The sequence below is a fragment of the Musa acuminata genome, chromosome BXJ3-1 (genome assembly GCF_036884655.1).
Source record: "Musa acuminata AAA Group cultivar baxijiao chromosome BXJ3-1, Cavendish_Baxijiao_AAA, whole genome shotgun sequence".
Classification (NCBI taxonomy): Eukaryota; Viridiplantae; Streptophyta; class Magnoliopsida; order Zingiberales; family Musaceae; genus Musa; species Musa acuminata.
The window spans coordinates 24,270,357-24,287,149 of NC_088349.1; the positions used below are offsets into that span (position 1 = coordinate 24,270,357).

Genomic DNA, 16,793 nt, shown 5'->3' on the forward strand with positions numbered 1-16,793 from the left:
TGGATTTTGGTGAGGACTTCTCACAAATCCGATTCCACTTCTTTTGGGAACGTGACCCTTGTTTGCAAGGATCATGTTCAAGGACTTGCTACCAACCTCGAATTTCTTCAATGTGTCCTTAAGTACCAAGTTTTCCTTTTGGAGAGTTTCTAGATCATGGCATTTTATTCATGAACCTAAACTATCATGATATTCAGTTTTTAACTTATCAAAATTATAAGTAAGACTATCATGCTCCTTTTTTAATAATTTATATTTTCTACTAATAATCTTGCATTCATCAAATAAGTCATGGAAGATATTTAATAATTCATCAAATGATAAATCTACATCTATTAAATTCGTTACCTCCTCTCCGATGGCCATTAAGGCGTAATGAGCAACTTGCTCGGTGTTGGACTCCTCTTCTTCGGACGCGCTCAAGTCATCCCACGTTGCTTTGAGTGCCTTCTTCTTTGATGTTCTCTTTTTGACTTGGGGACAATCACTTTTGTAGTGTCCCGGCTTTTTGCACTCGTAGCAAATAACTTGGTCATTCTTGGGTTCAAGTTTATTTTTTGTGTCATTCTTAAACTTGTTTCTTTTAATGAATTTTTTAAATTTTCTTGTTAGAAGTGCTAAGTCATCGTCATAGTCCTCATCACTTGAGTTTTCTCTCAAGTGGTCTTCTGAAGTTCTAAGTGTCATATCCTTCCTGTTCTTTGGAAGGATGTCTTCTTGCTCTTCATGAGTTTTGCAAATCATCTCGTAGGTCATTAATGACCCGATTAGTTCTTTAAGAGGGAAGTTGTTTAGATCTTTCGCCTCTTGAATAGCAGTGACTTTAGGATCCCAACTCTTATGAAGGGATCATAGAATCTTATTTACGAGCTCAAAATCTGAAAAACTTTTTTCGAGTCCTTTTAGATCGTTGACGACATCCGTGAAACGGGTAAACATGTCGCCAATAGTCTCACTCGGTTTCATCCGGAAAAGTTCGAAAGAATGTAACAAAAGATTGATTTTTGACTCTTTCACTCTACTTGTGCCTTCGTGAGTCACTTCGAGTATGTGCCAAATATCAAATGTGGTTTCACAAACCGAAACACGGTTGAACTCATTTTTATCAAGTGCACAAAATAAGGCATTCATAGCCTTTGCATTAAGAGCGAAAGCCTTCTTCTCCAATTCATTCCAATTGATCATTGGAAGAGAAGACTTCGAAAATCCATTTTCGATAAGATTCCAAAGTTTAAAATCTATAGAAATAAGAAAGATCCTCATTCGGGTCTTCCAATAGGTGTAGTCCGTCCCATTGAACATGGGTGGACGTATAATAAAATGGCCCTCTTGGTTTCCGGCATATGTCATCTCTCTTGGGTTTTAATCCGTTTGAGAGTTAACCCCGCTCTAATACCAATTGTTAGGATCAAGAGAACTAAGAGGGGGGGGGGGGTGAATTAGTGTAGCGGAAAACCTTCTACGATTAAAAAAAAAAAAAAACTACGTTCGTTCGATAAAAGTGATTTTAGTAAGAAAGCCGATTCGTAAATCACTTTAACTTTTAATTAAGTGAGATGCAGCAAAGATATAAATGCAGTTTGCAGTTATGGTTCAAATCAGATAGTAGGCGCAAATTGAAATATGATATTCGTACGAAAAAACTGATTTACCTCTAAATGCTGATTCGTAAATCACTTGATTAAGCGAGATGCAGTTAAAGCAAGGATATAAAGGTAGTTTGCAGTTATGATAGAAATCAAAACGTAAGCGCAAACTGAAATATGATGATCGTACGATAAAACTGATTTACGTCTAAACGCCGATTCGGAAAGTGCAAAGCTTGAAACCCAATCGTATATGCGCAGAAAGTAGTAAGCTTTTAAGGAGGTTTACAGTAAAGATAATATGCTCAAAGTAAATGCAAACCGAGATTTAGAGTAGTTCGGTCAATCTTGACCTACTCCACTTTTGGCTTCCTCCACCAACGAGGTCACCGACGTCAACTAGAGGCCTTCCTTCAATAGGCGAAGGCCAACCACCCTTTTACAGTTTCACTCCTTTTGACGGGCTTAGGAGATAACCCTTACAGAATTTCCTTTCCTCTCTCAACATATTAGAACTTGGAAGAAAAGATGAAGAAGAACTTTCAACTCATACAACACTTTTGAGCTCTAAAAATCACAAAGTAAAATCAGAATTTCGATGGTTTTTTGGTGCCCTTTCAGTGCTGAAAGGGTGGGGTATTTATAGGCCCCAACCCAGTTTGAATTTGGAGCTCAAAACTGTCAATTCCCGGAATATCGGGATCTGGCGGTTGCACCACCTGGCAGAGCTCGAAGACTGAGCCTCTGGGCGATGCCACCTCCTGCCAGAGCTCGAAGACCGAGCTCAGACAATGCCACCGCCTGACTGAGGTGGTTGCACCGCTCAGCCAGAGCTCGGAGACCGAGCCCAAGCGGTGCCACCTCTTGTCAGGGGCGGTTGCACCGCCCAATCTCGCTCGAAGACTGAGCCCAGGCGGTGCCACCGCCTGGCTTGGGCGGTTCAACCGCCTGGCAGAAATCAAGGTCCGAATGGGTTGATCCATTTGGCCCAATTTGGGTTTTTCAGGGGCCCAATTGCCCCAAGATTAAGTTAATGGGATCACCTCCCATTTTCAACTTAATCATTGTGCTAACTACGATATTTCCTAAGACATTTACTGCAACTTGCTCCGGTGCGTCAATCGCTTCTTCCGGTGAGCTTCCGGTGAACTTCCGTCGATCATCCGATGAACCCTCGGTGATGCTCCTGCGGACTTCCAGCAAACTCCTAGACTTGCGACGATCCACTTGGCGAGTTCCGACGAGCTTCTTTGGCAAGCTCATGGACTTCTCGGATTTGTTCCCGTAGAACCTCCGACGATTGTCCGAACTTCCGTCGAACTCTCAAACTCCCAACGTGATCATTGTCTTGACTCTGACGCAACTCCTGCTGCATATCTTATTTTCATCGTAGTTAATCCTGCACACTTATCTCAACATATAGATTAGATAACAAATGACAATTAACTTCATCATCAAAATCCGAGATTCAACAATATAAACCTAGTTTTATAGTGGTTCGATCGTCATGACCTATATCCACTCCCGATTCCTCTTCACTCGAGGCCACCGGCTTCCACTACCGATCTTCTTTCAATGAGAAAAGATCAACTACCCTTTTACACTCTTTCTCCTTTTCACAAGCTCAGGAGAGAACTTTTATAGAACCTTTGCACCTCTCTTTTAGACCTCACTCCTCCCTTAGAAAACTTCTAACTCTAGGAGGAAGAGACTCTAAATCCTAATAGAGTTTCCAATTTTTTTCAAGTATTCTTTTCTTCCTTTCAACTTAATTTTATGCTATGACAAGAAAAAATATCTAAGGTATTTATAGACCCCAAATGATTTAAAAAATAGAGCCAAAAAAGGTCTCATACCGGGTTTCCTAGGTCCTAGCAGTACCACCGCTTGTGCTAGGTAGTACTACCGCTTGCAGCACTGACATTAAGCAATACTAACGCCCAGTCTTGTGGTATTACCGCTTGATAGAGTCTCGAAGACTAGGCTCTAGTAGTACCATCGCCTGATAGAGCGGTACCACCGCCTGACAGCATTAACTACCGGTGGTACCACTGCCTAGTCTGGGTGTTGCCACCGCTTGACATGGCTCCAAGTGGTCGAGTGGGCTATCCATCCAACCCAACTCAGCTCTAACTTAGACATAATGGCCACCTAATTGAGTTGGCATAATTCCAACCCAATTACAACTTAAAATTATTTCGATCTAAACAATTATTACAAAGCATTAATCTCATATTGTCTGGTGTGTCGTGCTTCGTCCAATCCTTCGGTGCATCATCCTCTTTTGTGATCTTTTACCCAATCGACATGTTGACCTCTGCAACTCCAATCTCCTTAGCGCAATATTCGCTCTTCTAAGCCTGATGCCTGAACTCATGACACAAAGTCTTCTACCGATACGTCGATCGATCCTCCGGCTCGACGTCCTATCTTTTGACATGTTCCACTCCAGCCCAACATTGATTCTTCCTGATTTAATTATCTCTTCATGATCAAAGCTAGTTCTATGTCACTCAAAACATAGATTAGACCATAAACTCTATCAATTTATTTCATCATTAAAATCTGAGATTTAACAAGTGCTACCGCTTGACGTGGCTCTAAGTAACTGAATAGGCCATCCAACCGGCCCAATTCAACCTTGTTTAGGGCTAAGTTAACCCCAAATTGAGTTAGTAGGATTTCTTCCAAAACTAACTCAAATTAAAATCCTAACTACGATAGTTAAGACAAATAATTTACAATACAAGGAATTTAAGTTGTCTAGTACGTTAATTGTTCAACCAAACTCTTGGGGAACTTCCAGCGAACTCCCGACGATCTTTTGGCGAGCTTTTGGTGAACTCCTAGAAAACTTCTAGCAAACATTCGGTGAACTCCCGACGAACTTCCGATGATCTTTCGATAAACTCCGTCCTAACATTGGATTCTTCTTTTATCATTTTGCCTATCTTATGATTGTAATTAGTTCTACATCACTTATCTCAATATATAAATTAGATTATTAATTTATCAACTGATTTCATCATCAAAATATGAGATTCAACATAAAAGGCGCTCAACAAAAATTTTTACAAATTAAGACATTTTATAAAAATTTTTCAAAAGATATAGACTTTTTATGAGAATTCATCGTACAATAAAACCACATATAAGGATTTCATATAAAATTGAGATATGCGCGTGATCTTATAATAATCTATTTTCTTGAGTAAAACATACTTTCATTTTCTTAAAACAACTGAGATATGCACGTGAGCATATAACCTTTACAATTTTTTTAGTTTAACTTGCACATTTAAGCTTTGAATTTTTTTACAATCTCTTTTCTGAGCTTCCACTACCCAAATTTATTGTTTAAATTTTCTTGTTATATTACATGTCAAAGGATTTCTTTTACGAACGTAAAAAACGAGAGCTATAAAGGGTCATCTTTGAACCTTCGAAAAGTAGGAATAAGATGGTTATCTAAGAAAATAGAAAAGAGATTGTAAAGAATTATTTTCAAGCTCAAGAGGCAATAGTTCAATTTATGTTAAATCTTTTTAATCTAGGATTGTATTTACTCTTGAACTTATATAAAGAAGATTACAATTAGTTCCATCACCGCTAACTACAAAAGAAATATACATGTCTAAATCCATGAACTATATTAATGGGCCCGATGCACATTTTAAGTAGTATATGAGAGAGAAATATACATATATAAGAAACTATTATTTGTGGGATTAACATATAATGATACTCATCCTTTATGGAGAAAACACAATAACATAACCTAAATCATCTACTATCTTTCAACTTATGAATGCATATTTTCCAATCAAGTATCCCTCAGCTCATATTAGGGGTCAAATGAGGTCTTTAAACTATAATTAATGAATTGGTTTATGGTGTATATCTCAATTTTATTCTTCTAACAACCACAAATATGACTAAATGAAAGTGCATAATGTAATACTTCATTTTCGTGTAGATGAAAATTTGAATGGGCATAAATTGGTCTTTTATCTGTGGCTTGGGTGTAAGCATTTTAATTAGTGTTCAAACACAACAAAATTAATAGGTGACTTAAGTATTTAAGACCAATAACAAATTTAATGATTTAGTTATCTCATTATAACAAATGATATCGAAGTTGATTTATAAGAACTCTAGATAAGAAAATAAATTTATAAATGCAATTAAATATATAATATTTATGGAAAAAAATATTTGATTATAACAAATAATCAATATATTTCGAATGTTGAATCAGGAAGGATCTAGTAGAAATAAAGCATTAGATCGAGCTTTTCTTTGTTGTCAAGGTTTACTGAACATATTGAATTCAGCATTTAAGTAGGAAAAACCATATTAGATTAGTTTCATGGTTTTGACTTTAGATTATCTTAATAGGATGTCAAATCATTAGGTGTGAAAAATTATAATATCTGTATATGTTTGTATTTTATTACATTATATATCAGTAGCCCAACTACCATCCAGCTTTCCTGGGAAGATGGCTGCGGGGAAGGCAGTGCCGCGGCCATTGCTGCGGACGCATCGGACCACGACATCGAAGTAGCACGTCTCGTCCAACGGCGGCGGTGAGAACGGAGCGCTTAAAGTCGACTTCCGGCCCCCCCAGTTTTGGACCACCAATCCTAACCCCGCCCCGTAGGCGAGCCGTGAAGTCAACAGTTCAACCATCCATGCCACTGTCACCGACCGACCAAAATTGACCAAGCTCCTGAGAACCGTGAGTTGACCGACACCGGCCAGCGACACCCCGCTCCCCTGTACGAACTCACGCAGCACCCCACCATCTTGGTCGTAGTAACGAGTCGCACCGGTGTCGGTCCGGTTCGCTAGTGACAAGTGCTGCGAAACACGACCTTTGCGCGACACATGGGGTACGACAGCCCACAGGAAGATAAGAGCCGGAAGAATGGCAAAACCGCGAATAGCCAAAACCTGAGACGGGGAATTCTTTGGATCAGACGATGATGATTGACTTGTTCTTATTTGTTATAAATATTTCTAAAGAAAAAGAAAAGAAAATATGGTAAAGAGTCTTAAAGACTGATTTTGGGCAGCACGTGAGAGGACGCTTTTGTTTCCCTACTATCCATCAATTGTTCAACTTCCTCTTTTTGGACACCGTTCGCTCGTGCCCTGCTGATACCATCACTCGCTCCCAAATCACCCTTGTCAAGTTTCGATCTTTACTGCGTATTTCGGCTAAAAATCGTGTTTTTAGGGGTTTTCGATCGGTTTCCCTTTGTTTAGCGTTTTTGGTTGCTCGTAAGCTGTCAGAGTTAGAGAGAGAAAGTGAGATTCTTCTGATACTTCTGGTTTATTTTATTGGGCCTTGTTCTTCTCATCAATCATCGGTACTGTTGTTGTCATTTTGGGAGCTTCGATTGTATTAATAATAGTAGTAGTGGTAGTTGATATTAATATTAATTAGAGGGAGAGGGAATGATGGAGTGGAGGGGGAGGCGGCGACAGCAGCAGGAGGAGGAAGGGGGGTGGTGGGGGCCCACCAACCGGCATTCGGGCAAGAAGTACGGCCGGCAGCCGCCTTCGCCCGCTGGTAATCTTTCCTCAAAGGGATCTCTTCTTGGATTTTGTCGCGTGTGTTCCTTGATTTCTTTTCCTTTTTTTTTCTTAGGGTTTTGAATCTTCCCGGTTCGATTTTTTTCTTGTTGTTGTGTTGGCCGATCGATCGACTGTATTGGTCGCGTTTGTCGTGGTAAAGTTAGGATTATTGGTGTTTCTTCGAATTTGGTAGTCAGATTGGGAGGTAGGATGTTGATTGTAGAGATTGATTCCTTTATCATGGATGGTATATCGTCTGTTGATTGGTCATGGAAGTTCCACTCGTTCTTTTTCTTCCTTTCCATATTCGATCTCTCTAGCTTCCAATAGTTTCCCCTTCGTTCTGCTAAACATTATAATGGCTGAATTTTTTGGTTCTGCATGTGCAGCGCGTATAAATCTTCCATGTTCTTCGTTGTTGAAACTTATGATTTTGGGGATGATAGTTTCATGTGGGAGAATAATCTTTTGTTGATTTGGATTTAATTAAATGATATTTTGTTCTTTGCTTTGAGTAGGTACCCTCGATTGTTTCGATAGTTTGTTCAAGTATTGGATATTTTGTTCTCAGCTTCGCGCCTGTTCTTGAAAGATTGTCCACTTTAGTGATTCTTCTGTGCTCAAGACATCACCATTATGGAGAAATTGCTTATCTTCACATATTAGAGTTTTTTACTGTTTGTGTTGGTTTCATCAGTGAGAACTTATTTGCCTATCAATTCCAGCATGTGTTCTGTTTTTCCTTTCGAAGATAGATATACTATTTTGACATTAGTTTTCACTTTTGGTGTGTCTTATCAACTTGATATCTTCTTTTCTCTTGAGTTTTTAAATTGATGTTGCAAGGCTATATGCAGTTTTAAAAGTGTACTTAACCCATGTAACTAGCTTTTATTTCAATGGATGCATCATGGGATGTAGGAGATATCATTAATTTGCATTTCTGCAGTACATGTAGGTTTGGTCATTTGTGTGCAGCCAATCTATTACATTTCGTGGCCGAAAGCACAAGACTCTTGGCAATGCGGGATTCCCTTGCAAGCAGGAAGGCTTTTTTTCTTGACTCAAATCTTGGTCACAGATTGCGAAGAAGCAATGCACCAAGGCTGGCCTCTTATTCTGCAATAGGATTAAGAACTTCTGTTTAACATATGCCTTCTATAATAAGATGCCTCATACATCCTCTTAGTGAAGTGTTGTCTTATTATGTTCTAGATTTACTTAGGTTCAGTTAATCTTGGTGGTCTCTATATTGTCACTAGACTTTCTTATTTTCACAATAGCTGTGGAAATAAAAGAAGTCGGCAATAGCAAAGCCATTGGAAATTGTAATTTTTGCAGCAATTGAATTATTTGTTATTGGTTGACCACAGAAAGGGGAAAGGATGACTGATCAAACCTTTTGAATCCTTGCTGATCCTTTGTTTTCTGTTTTTGATGGATTCAGGCTTGTGGTGCCAGACAGTTCCTCAGTGGGAGAAGAAGTTCTGTACTGACGTGTGCTTGATACCATGGAGGAAGCTATGTGAAACCAAGAGAGTGATGTCTATGTATGAGAATGTGGTTCAATGGAATGACTCAGCAGGGGAAGAGGCTTTTAAAGATGCAAAGGCCCGCTTCTGGGCAGAGATCAATGGTCTCCCATGTGACATCCCTTTGCCGGATCCTGATATGTACATTGATGTGGTCAACCAGGAAGCCTTTGTCAATCCTCAGCTGGTGGAAGATTTGTATAAGCAGCCGCCGACACTAGATGATGGTGAAAGAGATGCTAGTTGTGGCTGGGATTCCTTTATTTTTGCATATAGACCAGTTCCAGCCTCCGGATGGGGTGACGAGGATCCTGTTCCAACCGGCTGGTTGGGTGCATCGTGTCCAGCTCCCACTCGATGCAGACATTCAGAGGATCCTGTACTGACAAACAACATCACCACCGAGCCTCATTCTGCAATGTCCTATAATAATGCTTTAGTTGGCAATCTGTCGTATTTAGCTACCAAGGATACAGGTGTTTACAAGAATTTTGATTCCCGAAATGTTCATGAAAACCCTTTAAATAAGGACATCAGCGAGAATGCATGGAATCCCTACGAGCTGGAAAAACAATTTGTACATGATAAATCATGGGAAGATGTTAGGGATACTTCAAGAGGTAATGGAAGGGACACATCATGGGATCGTAGGGAGCACAGGAATACTGAATCAGTTGGAAGGTTTAGCAGGAAGAGGAATGTTGGTCGTTTTAGCCTGAGACATGCTTGTCCGAAGGACCAGGTGGAAGATCATCAAACAAATAGCTGGAGAAATTGCAGAGGAAGGAAGAGGAACGAGTATCGACATCACTGACTCGAGCACTACAAACATCCTTGCGTCTTGAGCCACAACGATGTAGTCCAGTGAGATGTTCGGATCAGGTGAATCAGATAAACCTGTGTCCTGATATGCTGGTTGTGCTTCAAATTTTGGTTATTTTGTATAAAGGACATTTTAGCAGGTAATGACTAGAGAAATATGGTCTGCATTTAGGTTGTGTGGCTGGTAATTCATCTAAAACATGTGTGCTAAATGAATTTTATGCAAGTGTGATGCAAAAAAGATAAGCTAATGTTGGTGTCTAAATTGACATCTCATATATTTCTTTTGATGTTTTGTTTAGAAGTCGCACTCTATGGCCATTTCATCCCTGAGTAGCCTCGTTGTTTACAGTCGGTATAAATGTTTTGTCGATCCGTCAGTTTTGGAGCCTGGCTGGTACCTTGTTTGATGTTTTTCTTTTCAAGCTTCTCTGTCGTCATCCAGGCATGAGTTGGTTTGAGAATTAAAGTGAAGCATCATCTGTCCAAAACCTTGCATGGTTGGGTTGAGAATTAACCGAATCATACTCTGTCCAAACCTTGAAAGGTCAATCGGGAGCAGCTACCCTTGCTTGATGTTGTCTGGCTATTATACAAAAATAAATGTCTGTAACCTGGTAATTGTTACATGATATGATATGTTATTTGCCATCCTTATGCTCTGTAGTGTGCTCCTTTGATAATTAGCTATATCTACTCCATTGTTTAGGCTCGTAGAAATTTTGAATTTGCTTTTGTTGGGTGTGTGAGGATGAATCTTTCTAATAACAATAAGGCTGTTCTTCATCTTTATCAGCCTTTTGAAGCATTAAGGCTGTTCTTTTGCTTAGTTAAAGTACTACGTTTTTGTTTTTTCGTTGGAACCAATTAAATTAATCTGTGATCAACTTTTGGATTGAAAATTATAAAATCTGTGATCAACTTCTGTAATCAATTAAATTAATCTGGAAAAGTTGAGTAAAGAAAATTATAAAATCTTGCCTTTTGGATTGAAAATTTCTTCTCTCAACTTTTGCTTTGAATGTATTGACTAACCCAACTAACTGGTAAAGAGATAGTTCATCCCAAACTTTCCACCTATTCTTAGCCAAAAAAAAACGAAAAGGACCCTCATTCGTTACAACATTGTCCGATAAAGAAATCCAAGATAATGTGTAACTCTTCAACACTAATTCAAGAAGCTTTAATCCTATGATGACAAACCACCGTTGGCCATTGACAAATTTTCGTCAACAAAGTTACAGAAAATGGCTTTATAACAACACATATTTCATAATCACACAAATGCATACAAAATCCTATATTTGAAAGATGACCGGTGACCTTTCAGGGCAATTGATTACACTAAAAAGTGTAACTTACATGATTCCAGAGAAATCTGCTTCACGTCATAACGAAGAAGATCTGTCGTCTGAACTTCCACCCCACTCCACAGAGCAGTGAAAGGAGACTCATCCTCAACCACTGTCATACAAGCCATATCCATTTTCTTCATTTTTCTCTTATGGTGAAAGACATGAAGAAATTACAGTTAAGAAGCAACACGAGAATTCTAAGCAGCATGACTACTTTGAGTTATTATTGAAGGAGTTTTGACTAATCAGAAACTCCATGCTTTTGATGGAAAAACTTCAATTTACATAAAAGAAAATACCACAAAACACTGTACATAAATGAATACTAAATTTGAATAACGCTGAAAACGATGAGTAATAAGAGCAATATGGGGCCCATTACTTTTGGCTTTGTACATTAAGTGATGCTTAGTCAGTTCAACACAGTTTAGCTTCATCCCGTGGACCGTTTATCTCAAACTTGTATTCCTGTATCCTTATAAGCCGGTAAGGGCAACCGACAGATGAACAGTAGAGGACCTAACAAGAGAACAAAAGAGCACACTCATTAATGCAAATGAAAAGTCCAGATGCATCCTGTTGGAGTATTTCTTGATGCAAAACGTGACGAGTGGTACAAAAAGAAAGATTTGCAAAGACGAGCATTATGGCACAGACGTTGAAGCGTTGATGAGAGACGAGAAGCCACAAGAACTGATGCCACGATTGATGCATTCAAAGTGATGTTATTTGCCAGATTTGGGTTCTTTTTAACACCTGGGGTCTTATCGTGGAACCAGAAGAATCGTGCAGGAAAAGATGATGATGAGAAGCGATACAGTTAGCGCCACTATTGAATCTGAACCGATAGACCAAGCGAGAGTATGACAGATGGGTGCCAAAGGCCACATATACATATGAAAGAGGAAATGTTAAGAAAATACCGTGAGAGAAGCTGCACAGAGGGCTGAGTTGGTTTGTTATATTGCCGAATCTTGAATTATAATTAGTCAATAAAAATATAATCACCAATTTTTATTCACAATTTGTCTTCATGATTTGTATATCTCATCACCAATTTTTTTAGTTATCCCTGTTAGGATCGGAGTGGCACTAAGAGGGAGGGAGGGGGGGAGGGGGTAAATTAGTACAACGGATTAAAACTGGTAAGTTTGAAATCGATTTCGTAAATGTGTAGAGATTTCGATTCGACAAAGGGTGACTTAGCTAAAATACGAGTAAAGATAGTCAAGAGTTGGGAGATGAAAATCGATGTATAGTGGTTCAGCTAAATAGAGAAATGGTTCAGAAAATTAAACACTCACACATTCAAGGAACACCACAATGTATAGTGGTTCGATCAAATGACCTACATCCACTTACGAAGCCTTCTTTGATGAGGCTCCCAACTTCCACTAGCAAATTACTTTGAAGGGAAAGGACCAAATACCCCTCTTACAACCTTCTTACAAGTGGTTCACACTCTTACAGATTTTTCCAAAGAGAAAGAGGGAGGTGAACACTTAAGCTATTGAAAACAAGACTTTGCTAAAACATTTTCTCACTTTCTAGCTTCTCAAAAAGGTATAATCTCTACTAAGAATTGAGGGGTATTTATAGGCCCCAAGAAGATTCAAATTTGGGCTCCAAATTTGAATTACTTTTAGGTTTTCCGGTGCTAGCGGTGCCATCGCCTGTCAGTGTCTGACACTGATAGTGTACTGGCGGTGCCACCGCCAGACCTCTCGGGTTCTAGGCGGTGCCACCACTGGACCTCTTGGGTTTTGGGCGGTGGCATTGCTTGGACTATTCCAGCTCACTGGTTGGGCTCCAAACTTGGCCCAAACCAGTCTAAACTCGGGCCCAATTGGCCCCTAACCGGGTTAAAAGATTAACCCTTAATCCTAACCCAAATTATCTACAAACTACGAAATTAAGACATAGCCCTAAGCAAATTTTTAACTGGCAATGTCGAGTTTCCTTTCGGCGAGCTTTCTAGTGAAATTCCGATGGACTTCTGATACACTCTCGGATTTCTTCCGACGGACTCCCAGCAGGCTCCCGGTCTTGTGGCTGTTAGGATCAAGAGCACTAAGAGGGGGGGGGGGTGATTTAGTGCAGCGGAAAACCTTCTACGAAAAATAAAAACTGCGTTCGTTCGTTAAAAGTGATTTTGGTAAGAAAGCCGATTCGTAAATCACTTTAACTTTTGTTTAAGCGAGATGCAGCAAAGATATAAATGCAGTTTGCAGTTATGATTCTAATCAGATAGTAGGCGCAAACTGAAATATGATATTCGTACGAAAAAACTGATTTACGTCTAAATGCTGATTCGTAAATCACTTGATTAAGAGAGATGCAGTTTAAGCAAGGATATAAAGGCAGTTTACAGTTATGATAGAAATCAAAACGTAGACGTAAACAGAAATATGATGATCGTACGATTAAACTGTTTTACGTCTAAACGCCGATTCGGAGAGTGCAAAGCTTGAAACCCGATCGTATATGTGCAGAAAGTAGTAAGCTTTAGATGAGGTTTGCAGTAAAGATAATATGCTCAAAGTAAATGCAAACCGAGATTTAGAGTGGTTCGGTCAATCTTGACCTACTCCACTTTTGGCTTCCTCCACCGACGAGGTCACCGACGTCAACTAGAGGCCTTCCTTCAATAAGCAAAGGCCAACCACCCTTTTACAGTTTCACTTCTTTTGACGGGCTTAGGAGACAACCCTTACAAAAATTTTCTCTCCTCTCTTTAAAGCTCAGAACTTGGAAGAAAAGATGGAGAAGAACTTTTGGCCTTTATAACAATTTTGAGCTCTAAATATCACAGAATAAGATCAGGATTTCGGTGTATATGTTGTTGCCTTTCAGTGCTGAATGGGTGGGGTATTTATAGGCCCCAACCCAGTTTAAATTTCGAGCTCAAAATTGTCAATTCCCGGAATTTCAGGATCTGGCGGTTGCACCTCCTGATTGGAGCGATTGCACCGCTTGGTAGAGCTCAAAGACTGAGCCTCTAGGCGGTGCCACCTCATGTCAGGGGCGATTGCAACTCCTACCAGAGCTCGAAGACTGAGCTCAGGCGGTGCCACCTCCTAACTGAGGTGGTTGCATCGCTCAGCCAAAGCTCGGAGACCGAGCTCAGGCGGTGCCACCTCCTGGCTTGGGCGGTTCAACCACCTGGTAGAAATCAGGGTCCGAATGGGTTGATCCATTTGGCCCAATTTGGATTTTTCAAGGGCCCAATTGCCCCAAGATTAAGTTAATGGGATCACCTCCCATTTCCAACTTAATCATTATGCTAACTACAATATTTCCTAAGACATTTACTGCAACTTGCTCCGGTGCGTCAATCGCTTCTTCCGGCGAGCTTCCGGCGAACTTCCGTTGATCATCCGATGAACCCTCGGTGATGCTCCTGCGAACTTCTAGAAAACTCCTGGACTTGCGACGATCTACTTGGCGAGTTCCGACGAGCTTCTTTGGCAAGCTCATGGACTTCTCGGATTTGTTCCCGTAAAACCTCCGACAACTGTCCGAACTTCCGTCGAACTCTCGAACTCCCAACGTGATCATTGTCTTGACTCCGGCGCAACTCTTGCTGCATATCTTACTTTCATTGTAGTTAATCCTACACACTTAAAACAAAACTTCGATTGAGACAATTAATCCTAAGCAATTAACCAAGTTGTCCGGCATGTCATTGGTCCCTCGACGCTTCGTCCGATTCTTTGGCGCATCGTCCTTTCCTGCAGCCTTTTGCCCAATAGGCCAGTTGACTCCGCAACTCCGATATCCTTGGCACAATACCTGCTCTTCTTGGCCCGATGCCCGAGTCCACGACCCGAAGCCTTCTGTCGATACATCGACCGATCCACCGACCCGACGTCCAATATTCTGATATGTTCCTCCGGCACAACATGATTTTCCTGCTTTAATTGTCTCATCCTAATCGAAGCATCCTGCGTCACTCAAAATGCAAATTAAATCATAAACATATATCAAGTAGTTTCATCATCAAAATACGAGATTCAACAATCTCCCCCTTTTTGATGATGACAACCACTTGATGACGGAGTTAAACTTAACTCCCGGAGTTTAAACAAACTCCTCCTATCAATATGTCATATTGATAGAATCTTGAATTCAAACTGAATTCAAGTCATTGCAATATTCATCATGAATACTTGCAACACGTCATCATGAACATATGCATAAACTTATGCATAACATCATACTTCTCCCCCTTTGTCATCAACAAAAAGGAGAAGTCCAACTATTCTTGTGTTTGGAATATTAGTTTGACTTATTGCATGAAAAACATAATATCAAGTTTTATCATCATGCAGTTTTGAAGCCAGAAAATTTAGCAAATGTTACATCATGCTTAGAACATTCAAGCTATCAAGTTTTAGATATGCAAGTTTTCAGCATACAAGATAGCACTTTTAGAACATGCAAGCTAGCAATGTTACAACATTTTAGAACTTGCAAGCTAGCAATTTAGAGATGTTCAAGAAGGCAACTCTTGCTTCTTGAAATATGTAAGTTGCAAGCTAGCAAATTTTTGCTTCCTTTGCAATGTTTGAGCTCGCAATTTTGCTTCCATTGCAAGATAAAAGTTTAGCATGCTTAATTTTCTTGAGATAGCAACTATTTTTACGATATGCAAGTTTTACTACATACAAGCTAGCAAAAATTTCGAAAGTAAATGCAAGATAGCTTTCTTATGTAAGCTTATGATTCTTGCTTCCTATTGCAATGTGCAAGTTGCAAGTTTTGCTTCTTGAGATAGGCAAGATAGCACTTTTGCAATTTTTGTTTGGCAAGCTTGTGATGTTCAAGATAACGAGCTCTTTCTTCTCTTTTGAGAAGTGTCATTTTTACTTTCTTTGCAAAGTGCAAGCTAGCAAAATGCTAAACTAGCAAGAGATAATGTTTTACATGAGGCAAGCAAACAATTTGGCAAGTGTTACATTTGCATCTTCTCTTTAGAGGAGTGTAATTTTTGCTTTCATCTTGAATTGTGTAAGCTAGCTAGTTTGCCTCTTTTCATGATATCCATGCTAGAAATTCTTACTCCCCCTTTGTCATTGTCAAAAAGAAGGGAAGACCCTTTTTTCAATTTTCAGATTATGACGAAGGTAAGTATCAATTTTATTTGTGCATCATTATATTTTCAAATTAAAACATACACAATTTCAAAAACCTTATTTTTCATGCACGATACCGAAAAATAAATCAATCATTATTAATGGATATATCATACATGATACTCAAACATTAAAATTTTTAAGCATTTATCAATATGTTGATCATGATACCAAACATTCATCATTTAAAGCATTCATGATACATATCATATGCAATATATTATGTACATCATTGTCATAAGTATTGCATGCATCATTTCAAATTCATGAATATTTCATCATTGCATGCATCATGCCAGATCATAAAATATACAATCATCATTAATGCATGATTCCTAATCATCATTTATTTTGCAACATGATGGTACCAAATTTGTCAAATTACATTCTACCATACATGATCGAAACTTCTTATTTGTATACATCAAAACAAATTAATGAATATTTCATGTATTCTTATCATCACATAAGGAATATCAAGAAGAATTATTAGGTGATGAGATAAACATTTCATGAATACAAGGAATTACATAAAAATCATATCATGAAAGATTAGAACATGTGAATACCAAAAGACATGATTTCTTTTTGAAAAACCTACTCCATAATTAATCAAAAGAAAATCTTAGGAGAACGATTAATGAAAAAATCTTGATTCATAATAAATTTTAATTTGTAAAGATCACGGAACCAAGATCATGATTTTGGATAAAACTCATTCAAATTCAAATCACCAAAAATCATTTTTATGGTTCACAAAATTCGTAACATAAGTAGATT

At 39.0% G+C, this 16,793-nt stretch overlaps 1 protein-coding gene and 1 pseudogene across 2 annotated transcripts; one reads left to right on the top strand and one right to left on the bottom strand.

The window, feature by feature from the left end:
* Positions 1-6,654: 6,654 nt before the first annotated feature.
* Positions 6,655-9,694, top strand: LOC103972797 (uncharacterized). Of its 2 annotated transcripts, XM_018821128.2 has the most exons (3): positions 6,655-7,164; positions 8,119-8,274; positions 8,617-9,694. In XM_018821128.2, exons 1-3 carry the CDS (start codon positions 7,050-7,052, stop codon positions 9,513-9,515), a joined length of 1,170 nt encoding a protein of 389 aa, XP_018676673.2. In that variant the 5' UTR covers positions 6,655-7,049; the 3' UTR covers positions 9,516-9,694. The 2 variants fall into 2 exon arrangements, with proteins under 2 accessions (XP_018676673.2, XP_009385433.2); XM_009387158.3 differs by lacking the exon at positions 8,119-8,274 and having other exon boundaries at positions 6,656-7,164.
* Positions 9,695-11,295: 1,601 nt separating this feature from the next.
* The window catches only part of LOC103972805 (phosphatidylinositol N-acetylglucosaminyltransferase subunit C-like), a 45,642-nt pseudogene continuing 40,144 nt past the window's right edge, over positions 11,296-16,793 (bottom strand).

Excerpts from the sequence above, each read along its gene's own strand:
- LOC103972797 (XM_018821128.2), top strand. The coding sequence starts at position 7,050 with ATGATGGAGTGGAGGGGGAGGCGGCGACAGCAGCAGGAGGAGGAAGGG. Across the intron at positions 7,165-8,118 it reads GCAGCCGCCTTCGCCCGCTG|TACATGTAGGTTTGGTCATT; the intron begins GTAATCTTTCCT and ends GCATTTCTGCAG. Across the intron at positions 8,275-8,616 it reads CGAAGAAGCAATGCACCAAG|GCTTGTGGTGCCAGACAGTT; the intron begins GCTGGCCTCTTA and ends TGATGGATTCAG.